A 13,382-nucleotide genomic window follows, 5' to 3' on the forward strand; every position below is an offset into this window, starting at 1 on the left:
AATTGTCGATTGTGCTTATTTTTTCTCCGCCTGGCGGCCAGAAGGTTGATCAGCGAACGTGACAAAGTTGCCCGTGCTGTCCGATCACTGTCACCGGGGAGGTGTCGTGCGCGGAGACGAGTAAGTTAATGGCTGTTTTATGGATGTTGGGCTGGCAAAAGTTGAGCCGGACATGGTCCGGCCGGCGTGCGAGTTGTGGAGAGTTTTCATAGCAGAATGTACATTAGCACCTCGCGCCATTTGCAACAGCTGGAGCACGCGCTGGGTGCGAATCGAAGGAGAAACCCCAAACGGCAAAATCGATGGGCCAGTTCCAATCTCCGCCAGGTCGATCCCGATTGATGGAACGAAGTCATGAATTTTCCTTTCAAAGCCGACACGCATTTCACCTTTAATCTTTCATTTTCTACCACGATCCCTTTGTCCCGCTGGGGTAACAAATTTCAAGCAAACAAATCCAACGGGTCGTCGTCGATTGCCAAAGCTGTGCATTATGGAAGGGGTCACATTATGTCGCATCTCGCCACTCCATGACTATGCTGACGAACAAGGCCAAATAAGGGCGAAAGAGTGTGATTTCGATGCTTAACAACCATCGGTCACCGGTTGGTAGCGACATCCCACGTGTCACGTGTCGGTTTTGTGAGATTTGTGAAGACTAATGGGATGCGCTGTGGCAGCCCAACAGGCAGCACTGTCTTCGGTGAGCGTTGTGTAGCTAGAAGCAAACCATTCCTTGTCCGTCCCGCACTGCCATACTCGACAACAGGCAATGTTTTATTTATCCTTGCCATATTCGATACCACGACAGACTGATTCCGTTCCTTACCGGTGACGAAGATGACACCGGTCCAAAATCGGTGTGGAATAATGCAAAAGAAAATGTAAACCGATTGAAAAGTGTTGGCCAAAATGGTTGGAAAATTTGTGACAATTTTTGGAGTGCCATTTGAGGATGGTCCAAAATCACAGTTGTCAAATCTTCGCTTTACTCGTGACGGGTGGTACAAGGAGTGGAGCGTGTGGAGATCTTGTCATTGCAGGGTTTGGAATATGTGCTAATGAATTTATGATGGTATACCACTTTTCGGTTTTGCTGCACAGTGCCACTACGCTACGGATATGGAATAGGATTTGTGGTATAAATTGCGATACATCGGTTTATCCTGGTTTAGATTTGGGAATTTGTGTGCATGTACGGGCGGGTGTGTGTGTGTGTGTGAGTTTGTCTGTGTGCGAAATGGCTTTTCAAGTATGCAGATTCCAGAAGTTGTGGTTCGATAATTTATGACCAAGGTGAACCGTGGCAGGAGGGACCGAGATGGGCGAGATCGCGGAGGAAAATGGTTGGAAAGTTTCATGTGCGAAAAATACTACCGCTCAGACGACATCCATTCATTACCGATCGTTTCATGTGACGTAGACAGATGAGTAGATGGAATGTGTCTACTGGTTTTTGGGATGAATCGGGTCGTTGTTGTGTATGTTTGATTACCGAAATCTGCTCGTCGGAGGTTTTACAACAGTACGTGGTAGCTGTTGCATAGAGCAGAAAATAGTGTAAATATTTTAGAATGTGATGTTTGCTTGAATTATGAATCGGACGCAAAATGATAGATTACATTATGACATTTCCGTTTGTAAATGGGTTATCAGGGATGAGTCAGAAATATAATCCGTCAATTAGTAAAGGATGAATTACGTAGCGGAGAATAAAGTCGGTAATTGTAACAATGGCAATAAATAAGTAAGGAAGGTCGAAATATGTTTGAAATGTATGGAACTGTAACAAATTCTAGTGTGAATGACCTTCTTTGCCTTTTGTTTTCGTTATCGGTCTCATACCTTACCTGAAGGATGGTTATCTGTGGCTTAAATTGCTCACAGATGATTTAGTGGCAGAGGATGATGAATTATAGGCCATAAGAGAAAGCATTTAATTTGTTTAATAGTTTCGTAAATGATTTGAGGTACATCCAGCCATGACAATGCTCAGATTCTACAAACTGTAAGGATTCATTCGTTGCTTAAATGCCCAACAAAATAAACCTCCACATTACTGACGTTAGTTGATAATCTTAACTTAAATGTTGAGAAAATTTCATTCCATTATTGTTAGTTGCAAAGTTACAGAACAAACAATTTCCAAGACATTTTACACATGCATGTCATCCGCAGGTTTTCGCTCACCCATTTGTTGATGGCATGATTGAATCAATTTGTAGTACGTGTTCGGAATGAAATTTCCCGTTTGTTTGTTACACGACCACGCAGCAAGCGATCGTTTGTTTCACTGCAAGCACATTCGAAGAATGGTTTTTTAATTTGTTACCAACCTGGCCCTGGACAACGTCATTTCGGTCGAAGGATTACGATGTAACAGCTTGCCAGCACTACCAGCAGTAGCAGCCGTCTCGAGCGATGTTTCTCTACGGCTAAATTCGAACCACAGTCGCACCGGAGGATTAAAATTTATTTCATTTTTATTAGCAGCACGATGTTCGATCGGATTTCATCAGTGGCGCTGGTGGTCCACGGTACTTCCCAACGCCTCTGACGCCACGGAAGTCGGTCAAGGAAATCGGAAATCGGAGGCACACAATTGCGAGCACAATAAATCTCACCGTAGCGCCGTCACCCAGTGCCGCACCTTTATCATCCATTTGTCCCGCGTTGAAATTCTGCGCAGGAAAGAAAAACGTGACAGGAAGTCGTAGCGCATCAACACACAGAAATTTGTAACAAACCATTATTTTTCTTCCTACCATTCCATCATGTTGCGTGCGGTGCTGCAGTGTGGAGTGGCGTGCGGTTGTGTTTGCTGGGTGTCTATTAGGCTGGTGGGTACGGGATGAAGATAACTGTGACAATGACAGCTAATGTGATATCTTCCGCCGTTTATCTTCCCCGTAAAGGGAAGAACACGGGTGTTGGGTTGAGATTTTCCCTTTTTTCCCCAGGATGATTATTTCCCTTGGTTTGCTACCAAGCGCAAGTGGTTTTTTGTAGCTAGAAGGATCCCTTTGTACGATCGCTTGTAACACGGTGGAACTCGATTTCGCACCGAAGCGGCTTGGTGTAAACGATACAGCGTGTATATGTTTGTACAGCGCCATTCCATTCTGCCGGATGAGCAATGTGACAATAAACCGTTGACGATTTCCGGTGACCCGCAATCAAGACCCCGTGCCCTGTGCCGGAAGACAACCCACGGGTAGTGTTCACGTCTCTATAAAGCACGCTCTATCGTGAGCGCATCTTCAGGGGGCGCTCCCGATATAATGGGAATTGGGGTTTATTTCTTTGCACTTGCCACGGTCTGTCGCCGTCGGTGGCTACCGGTTGGTTGCGTGGGACGCCGGCTAATACACTCATCCACACCCCGTGTTCGGTTTATCAAACGGTGAAATCTAGCCCGAATGTTGATGTCGTTTAATTTAATTTGTCACCCGTGCATCGCGTATCGCTGACCCGCCTGTCTGCTCCGCTAAAATCGGTCGGTTTTTTATGTTACTTTAAGAGGGTCTGGGTGTTTTTTTTGGGCTGGGTTGTTTTATAACAATCTTCACGTGCACGTGCGGGTGGGTGGAGTACGTGGTATTGGTTACGGGTGTCATTACCATTCATCAATCAGTGTGGCGCTGTTGATTAAGGCAGGCGTCTTATGATTGCCTGGGAAGAAGGTTTAAAATCGAGAGGAAGTAACGATTTCGATGACGCCAGGAAAGTTCGTTACCGTCCAGTATAGTGCGTTGGTTAACAGGGTTTTGTGACTCCTTGCAGCTTCGAGTAAATATAATCTGTTTGTTAAAATGGTTGGAATGATGTGGAGATCATTTATGACGTACAGATGGCCTGCAGAAACAAGTGCATCAATGTAGTTTGTGATGGGAGCATTGGTCAGCAAATGATTCCATTTGTTATCTACCGGAGATTGGATGTCCGTCCCGAAAGGAAATTACATTCGACTTTTCGTCTTGCTCCAAGGACACTAAGAGCAAATAGCGGGCAGTCGACAGGTCAATTTTGCTTCTATTCAGATAAATATGCTAAGAAATCTTACTTTCTGCAGAGCACAATGACTTACAAATATCTTCAGCATTGGAACTTCAAACCCGAACAGGTATTATTCATAAAAATATCGCTAACGCTAACGCTCTAAGCGATTTCTATTCGAATTTGGACATCGTTACGATCAATGTGCATGCGACAAAGATTCTAATAATCTGTTACACGAGACCTCCCAGTGTGCGCGTTAGTTGCTCCACACACAGAAGGGTCCTCATGTCGACAATGGAAGACACGCCAACATGGAACGTTGTGTCCGGTTTTTGGGATCGATTTTTGATTGACGCACAATCTGATAGGTCCAAGATTGGCTTGCGGTGTTTACAGCACTTGGGAGCGAGAACGCACAGCGTAGACTGACTCGCTTTTTGGGTCAATTGACGTCGGGCTCGGGCCCGGGCTGTCAATCAGTGGTTTGCTGGCGAGCCAACCACGGGAGGATGTTCGCATTTTGTTTTGATGTTTCGAATGATTCGTATCGGAGTTGACGGGAGTACGCACGCTTAGCGTGTGATTAGCGGTGCTATTACAAAATCCGATACGCTTGTTTGATTAAGCACTAACATGTTGTTTTTTTCCTGTCTTTTTTGCTTCCTTTTTCCGACCAAAATCTCCCTCCTGCTTTTGTGGCACCCGGTCCCGGCCCGGCAGGATTGGCCACAGGCGAGACGTACGAGGATTGCGAGCAGCCACCGGAAATTGCACACGGATCCGCCCGACTAACCGTGGACGATAACGAAGAGTATGTGACGGCACACTACACCTGCAAATCGGGCTACCGGCTGCAGGAACCGCAGCTAGCCGCAATACGCTGCAGCATCGAGACGGACGAATGGGAATCGAACAAACTGCCGGCATGTGTGCCAGGTGAGTGAAGCTTTCCACTATATCCAACGCTCTTTGCGAGCTGCCTAAAAGCTCGTCGCTGTACCCAACGGTTCTTGTTTCATTTTTACTTCGGATCTTCCCGTGTGGGTTTGCTAAGCATCTCACGGCCACGGAAGGAGTCGACCAATTTTCCACCCACTTTATCATACGTTCCCCTGCTGGATGCTGAAATTGAGAGGAATAAATTTAACGAGGGATAACAAATTGAATTGATTGGTACTTCGGTGCAGGAAGCCGAAACAGACCGCACGCTACTACGGTTCCCGTGCAGATTGTGCATGATTGGCTGCATTGTGTCAAGGCAGATGTGGTACCACCGTCACCGACTTTCGAAAAACCGTAAGAGCCTTTTTTGTTGGGAGCTGATGCCACCATATTTGTCTTATCCTATTTCGCTTCCGATTGCGGTTACGATCACACACAGACGGTGTGTCAGGCCAGGCGTCTTCAACCTGAGCATCCTGTTCCAGTGTTTCACTGTTTTCCATATGAAGCTAACAAACGATAAAGAAACCCGCAAGAAAGTGGACAAGAGTTTGCTAACACAGGATGGAAAAATTGCAACCGGCTATCTTGCGCACCATCGATCGCATTCGTTACGTTACCGTATGAGGGTTTTCATACAGGAATTCTGCCATACTGCAATTCATCAGAATCAGAATTGAGTAAATATAGAGTGGGAAAAAAATACACACACATCCACTCGCAAATTCCCAGCAAGAAGTATAACTGTTGGCCACAATGGACCATTTATTTTCAACCACCAGTCGGTACACAACCGGTCCGCAAGATGGATTTGCGGGCTACAGTGTGGGATGGGTTTTCCCCATTTACGCTAGGCACGCTAAATAAATTATACAGTACATTCACTACACCGCTTTTGCTTGCTGAGGCCAAATACCGTTGGACCATCGGCAAGGAAGAAAAATTGTTAGTTATGGATTGGGCAGGACGGGGATCGAAGGAAGGAATCTTTCGCCGGGTTTTGGGCATTGGTTTGGGAATGGTTGGTGTTCCTCTTGTTCTTGGCCAGCGGTTTAGCACCGCAACCTCCATCGGTCGGAGATGATGCAAACCCGGTCCATCAGCGAACGGACAGAGATTCCACAAAACGATGAATAAATTGTACATTCCGTGCCAAGTTTTACGGCACACCGATGGAGGATGATGGTATGCAACTCATCTTGCAGGCACTGAGTGGTTTACCGGGCGCACATGCAGCTACTTGCAAACTAGACAGTTGCACATGCCACTACACCTGCGAGGTAAAGCACTGAACACCTTGTTTTTTTTTGGAGGACCACGGTCTAGACGCCGCCAACTGCCGTGCGGAGTACCGTTTTCTTATTTGATACACCACAGAACGCTAGAACCACCTCCGGTGTGCGGCATCGGCAAGCCCGTCGGAATGGAAATGATAAACGGAGCGATTTATCTCCACGTGCACCTATCCCCAGGGGGAAGATGTGAAGAGAAGGAGAGTTTTTCCGTGCACGATTCCCATTGAAGAAGTGTTTCCGATTGTATGCGATCGTGTAATCCATCTTCACCACCAGCAAACAGATCCAGCCCTAGATCGATGTCGATATACCGGGAAGCCCGGGGTATGCTGGAGCATTTTTATTATTTATGAACTCATTCTCGTTGCGAATGGCCGTGTCGTGCTGCAGGGATTGCGAGCAGTTTCATCCGTTGCTCGTACAAGCAAGTGGGTGGAAAAGATGGAGGAAAAAAAGCGTAGTTAGTGAGATGGTCGAGCAGTGATAGCAGGTTTCCATTTCAACGCTAAGCTCACGATTGGGAGTTCGCTTGGGCTTTTGATTTCATATCTATTCTTACCGCTTTTATCATTTATTGACAGCTATATATTACAGGGTTCTTGGTGTCCAACGAAAATTCATGCAATTAAATCTTAACTCTCTTAAATTAGCTCTATCCCTCACCGGTGAAAATACAATTATAAACAGCTTAGAGTTTTCGATTGCAACAGAGAACGTATTCACATATAAACTTGTTGTTTTTGTGAGATATTTCGTGCAGACATCGGGAAGCCCTGTAAGCCTTTAATCCAACCATCCTCGAGAGGGCACTGTCTCACACGCGCTTTGATGCTTTTTTCGGCTTAGATCCGGCTTAGATTACTCGCACCCTTTATGCCGTCGCTATTCCCAAATAAGGGATCAATAAATTAAGCATCGTTATTAGCCACACTTGTGCACGGTGCCAACGGAACGGTTAAGGGACCGGTGCGACGGTTGATACACGTGTGAACAATGGATCAAGCGCGTGGCTCGTATCGTATCCCCCATACCGGGCTGCTCAAAAGCGGGAACTCGAACAAACGCTTGGCTATTGTGTGGTGTAACTCAAGTGTTTGTATAAGCTACGGCATGGCGGAAGAATCTCTATCGCCGTGCTTTTTTTGGGAAGATTTTCTTACATTCGAGCGTCTCCCCCGTTCGGTGTTAAGATGTTATGTTCTGGAAATTTGCATTCAAATTGATGCATGATTAGATTTCGTTGTGTTGGCGATTAACGTAACTGTGTTTATTCTTTTCACCCATAACGAATTGTTGCGTTTTCGGGAGATAAAATTGAATTGATGAAAGTGATAAAAATAGTGCATTTTATGTAATCCTCTTCCTTGTGTGTTGCACCTGGGTGATCCAAACCGGGCCGGTGTTTGGTAATGTCTTTGTGCTCTTAGCAGGTGTTGAAGCCGAGCTGGCGAGCCGGGCTGTTAATCAGCAAGAAAGCACCCAGAATTAATCTTACATATTGATCGACTTCGTCGACCGCCGGCACAAAATTTGGATGAAGTCATCTAGGTGTTCTAGGCTGGCGGCATGAAGGATTTACTAATTTTAGTCGGCTAACGCAATGTTGGAAGTCCATCTCGCCACCTACAGGATGTCGATAAAGTTTTACGACACCTTCCATCGTTCCATTTCAACCGTGTCGTTTGCCCCAAACATCGTGTCGTAGATTTAATAATCTTCGAATTCAATTTTCACTTTTATTAACATCCTGCCAAGAACTGGACCGTTTGGTGGTACCGGGTGTCTCGTGCTCGTGGTGGTACGACGAACCGTCGTAGCTGCCTGCCGACGACGGAGTCGGTCGAAGTTATGCAAATGGCACCATCAACCTGTGGCCAGTTGGTGGTTTTAGCCGGGGCGTTTGCATACCCATCTCTGGAACGGCATTCTACTGACACACACCGGACTTAAAGCCGGTCAACCGTGGGCCGAGCTTCATGAATGTGTTCCGAAAAGCGGGAGGGGGGAGACTTTCCAGAACTGTCGGGTTTTGGTGAGATGAGTGGCAGCGGATACAAACACGGCTCCCAGTGGGTGATTCTGATTTCCGAGGAAACCGTACCCGTAATGGTGTGATACACGCACGAAGTGATTTTTGCGGTCGGACAATCGGCCGCCTAGGACGTCCAGATGGTCCATAAACAGAGGAGCGAGGTCTGGAGGAGGACCATTAAAAACCTCTTACGCGCTTACAACCACCACATGGTGTCGGAGTTGTGTCGAATCCGAAAATGGCTAGTTGGAAGCGGACGCACCTTAACCAATTAAAACTACACCAGAAATTAATTTGCCAACCGTAGAAACACGCGCGGGACAGGGGACGTCACATCGATATGCTGTGCTCATCCTCATCATCATCAGCATCACCATTTTCATCACGATCATTTTCACCGCAGCGGTGGTTTTGATTCCGCTAGAAGATGTACATCTTCGCGGGTGAGTCACTTCTGGTAGGATTCCGTGTTCGCAATCGACGAAGTGCGCTCTATCATGCTCGCAGTATGGTGTATAAATGGATGTCATTGACAATTTTGGGGCACGCGCTTCTTCCAGATGCTGCTGTCGTTTGAAAACGGTTTGTTGTCACACACACACACATGGCGAAACCAAACACCTACTGTTTTACAGCCAGCCAGCGATGCTACCCACAGCGAATTCAAAGACCCCAGCAACACCGTGCTAGACACGCTGAACACGTTTCCTCGATAATGCTTAGTTTATGTGATGCCAAGGGCCGGCTCACACTTTTCGGATGGTGCGGTAATTTATGGACCGACGGAGTTTATTGCGGTTTTCGGACAGTGCGCGGAGTGCGAGGGAATATTGTAGTTCCCACTGGCATGGTAGGGACGTACGGACGGGTAAAGATTGGGGAGGGATGAGGAGACAATTTGTTTGCACGACCGAACTATTGACTATCGATCGATGCATGATAAGGAGCACTTGGAAAACGAAGAACCTTTGCTTGGTGCGTCTCGAGTGTGTCTAGACACGAGCGTGTCGGTCGAACCGGGTGAGCAAGAAACATAGGGATAGTTAAGGGAAATGTGATGCGAAAAGGTAATTTGACTGTTATCATCCGATCTCTATCAGCTCCGTAGCCCGTTAAAGCTCATTGAGTTCGAGGTGGTTGGTAAAGTATTGGAGGTCATAATTTGGTGCCTTTTGGTTCCGTAACGAACCCATTCTGTGGTGCATAATTCCCCCCGCCACCACTATATATGGTTATGATTGTCGTAAACAAAATGGCACCAAATATGCAATCGTCCGGACTGTGGCACTACCGTACGGGGGCGCCCATTTTAAATGAGTGACAGTTGATAATATCCACATTGCGCACCGCACGGTTTGATGGCCAGAAATGAAAATTCCAATTTCAGCTTTGCTACTGTTTCACCGATTAGATTCAATAAAACCAACTCCAGCATTTCCACGATTACCCGCCCCCCTCGCTGCACAACCCCAACTTCCGTCCCACCCTCGCAAAAGATCTTTTCCCTGCGGGAAGTATTCGCTCGAGGATGGAACGTCAAAATTTACAACCGTACGCAATGGAATGACTCTCCGGGTTGATTGGAATGCAGGAAGTGTCTGCCGGCCGAATCTGGAGATGCGACCAAAGCTGCCAAGTTTGGCAACCAGAGCAGGGTAGTAAACCGATCCACGGTGCTGAGATTCTAGCAACCGGAACAGATTTCACCACGGCTCGTGAACGAACCTAATACGTCAAGCGACATTCTTTAGCCGGGTCTGTTCTTGCTCGACTGGCAGTTATCTTCCGCCTGCCATCGGCTACGGAATCCCACCGCGAGCTGAGCGATGGTTTGTTTGCTGCTGGCGATATTGTAAAGAGAGAGAAAAAAACAACCATTTTACGATTTGCCTTAAATTTGGCACCATTTGGAGTGTTAAATGTGACACAGAGAGTAGATATCTTCGTGCCGTCAATATTTTGGCTGGGGATTTCATGCTGTTTTGGTTGTGCACTAAAACGTTTTGTTGGGCGTTGGTGGGATGGTTGTACAAAAGAAGCCGGAAATAATCGCCCACTGCGAAACATTAACGCGTATAGTGTACTAGGAACTGCGATCGACAGCCATCGACGGCTCCAAAAAGCTACCATTTTCTTTAAATATTCTCTAAGTAGAATGTCGCGGGTAATAAAAGGAGTCGTGGGAACCCCTGTAAAACTAATAGAGACTTTACCTATAAATTATATAAAATGTTCGCATTACCTAAAGAATCAATATTGCTAGGTATTATTCAATAGCATTGCAGTTAATTAAAGCCCTTCCTGTAGTAGTGGATTCAGCCTCTATCAACCTCTCTTGGTAAAGCCTGATCAAATTCCTAATTTCTCCAGAATGGCATTCGTTTGTTAAGAACGCTAAAATTAATTTGCTCCAAATGAACTAACGTACCTCCAGGGACGTCGAAATCGATCGAATTCTCATTACGCTCTGGTGACAAAACCATACTTCCAACGTCACTCAGCACAACGCAAAGCTCGAACGTTGCGAACTGGCACGCAATCGAATGCATACTTGTGCAGAAGTCAACCCGGAGGAAGCGGAATATTTGCCGCTGGTGTGAAAATTAATATAAATCGACATTTTATTCAAATTAACCTTCGGGCGATGAGCGATACACAACAGCCAGAGAAGCCGGGAAGTTTGTACCCTGGAGAGGATAGAGATTGATTATTTGCTCGGTAATTTATATGCTCAACCGTGCTGAGTGGTGGAATGGTTTTTGGGTGGGACAGAAGGAGCATAGAATGCAGCTACGTGGTCTATGAGGGGTTCTGTGAGCTATAACTTAATATCATAAGCATCACGCCAATTGATGGTCATTATCATCATAATGAACATATCGGACTCCTTAGCCGGTTAGTTAGCAATCAATCGGTATTAATGACTGCATCCTAATGACGGACCGTCCGAAATCACGCTCCTTGAAGGCAGTGAAGCAAATCTCGTGCTAGGTATTGTGTAAAGCTGAACTGAAGTGGAGCTGTTAACAATCCTTCGATGGAGAGCTTCTTCACATGTTGAAATCCCATCGAAGGGTGATTACGATCGGCAGATCATCGATTATTTACTCACCGAACCAGTGATTAACCGACAACCGGGTATTAATAATGCAAAGTGCACTCGTACATAAGAGCCATCTACAACCGTTTGGTCCCCCATTCATCATCGCTGGGATGAATGTGTCGTGGACATCGAGCGTAATTTGTCACAATCAATGCGCTCCGAGTTATGGTCGAACCCTTCCATTCGGAATCTTCAACAATCGCTTTATTTGTTTGCCTATTTGCACTGAAATACTGCAACCGTTTGTCTGTGCGAAAAACCGAAATCGTTTGCGATTGTTTTTTTTAGTATCCGATGTGGGTCTAATTTTCTTCTCGTTTGCTTTGACTTCCTTCGGGTCCCGTCAAGATAGGAAGTTTTTTGTGTGCTGATGCTTCTCCAAAAACTGTGTAGGATCACACCCTTATACGTCGTTGATCACACTCAACTGGACTATTGACAAAGTGTTAATAAATATGTGCATTTTGTGTATTTCGGGCCAGGTCGCACACATTCTTACCACGCACCACGATAGTGACACCTCGGCGTTTGGAGAGAGGGCTTATGAGAAAAGCTGTTTGTGTGCGGGAGTTTCTTAGGGGGGCCCGTTCATTGGGAAACGATTCATCATCGAGAGGATGAGTCGTTGTTCCTGTGTCTATTTCAGCTGTTCGGTCGGCAGCATATATTGGCCGGGCAGCGTGTGGGCGCCAACATTTCCAAAATCCCTGAACATACACCTGAACCGAGACGAAGGAGGATTGGTCGATTGATTTCGGGCAAGGTGGTATCTAGGTGATCTGTTTACACTACTGAATCGGGCATCGGGGTACCGGTGACTGTGAGGTCGCTACTTAAAGGCCATGTTTGTAGATATTTATTTATTTATTTGCTGGTAGGCTGGTGGTCACAGATTTGCTGGCACTAAGGCTGGTGGTTTTCAGTTTTTTTTACCCTCCCATTTGTGACTTATTCGCCATTACCATGTGGGCCACCGGTGTGTAAAGAGATGAATAAATTTTGTAGCTCGCGGCACGGTCCGGAACCGGTAGAAAAGGAAAGAAACCGACAAGCGTTTGGTAACTGTGGGCCTATCAATAGCAGATGACATTTTAAGAGCTTGTTACGAAAGTTATTGAGCGGCCCGTTTTAGGCCGCACTCGAACGTGAAAGAAACAAGCAAATAACGAATGTTATGTGTTGGGCAAAGGAGAAGTGTTGGAGTCTATTTGGATATTTCCTAGGCCAAGAAAGAACTGGAGAAAACATTGTGTATTACGATCAATATGGATTGGATGCTATTCACCTGTAAACCAGACCAATCATAAGGGTGTTAAAAGGTCTTCTACAATTAGCTTCAAACCGTTATTGCTATAACAACCTTATCAATGTTAATTCTTTTAAAACTAAAAGTGATTCTGAATCGAAACAACAAATTGTTGTGTGAACAATCAAGCAATTTCAAAAATCGTATGCAATCATTTGGCTTTGATTCTTCCTGATTGATGAAATAATGGCACAAAATAAAACTTCATCTGTCCGACTGCTTAATTAGATTACACACATCAATTTGTCGTATTTCCCAACATGCGGTAATGTGAAATTAATTAACACCTCCATCGCTAGATGACCATTAATCAAGGCAATGGTCATCGTAGTCCGAGTGTCAACTTTATTTATTTGCGGTTAAGTTGATCGTTTGTTAATGGTCAGATTCATTCCCGAGGTCAAAAGCGTGCATAAAGAAGCCTTCAATGGACATTGGATATATTGTGAATTATTGTGTACGGTTATATCAAACCAAGACTCGATTTGAGCAACTCATTCGTTGCAGCAACGGATTAAGCGACTAGGAACGAAATTTGTAACAAAAGCACAGCCACATTTCCGTTCCGTTTTAGTTGCACTAGAAAGGATTGGCCGAAAATGGACGGACCTGCTTCAATAAAGATCGCCAATTTACGAGCTGGTAGAATCGGTTAGATTATAAGTGGTCCCATATTTTATCCGGCACGTCTGTACACTATGCCCA

The 13,382-nt window shown here is 45.7% G+C and overlaps 1 protein-coding gene across 1 annotated transcript in view; it reads left to right on the forward strand.

The window, feature by feature from the left end:
• Positions 1-216: 216 nt before the first annotated feature.
• Positions 217-13,382, forward strand: part of LOC128713220 (uncharacterized) — a 58,155-nt gene continuing 44,989 nt past the window's right edge. Inside the window, exons 1-2 of the mRNA XM_053808080.1 lie at positions 217-265; positions 4,720-4,935. Of these exons, the coding sequence (XP_053664055.1) occupies positions 217-265; positions 4,720-4,935 (265 nt within the window). The remainder of the gene's footprint in view (positions 266-4,719; positions 4,936-13,382) is intronic.

The sequence above is a fragment of the Anopheles marshallii genome, chromosome 3 (assembly GCF_943734725.1).
Source record: "Anopheles marshallii chromosome 3, idAnoMarsDA_429_01, whole genome shotgun sequence".
NCBI lineage: Eukaryota > Metazoa > Arthropoda > Insecta > Diptera > Culicidae > Anopheles > Anopheles marshallii.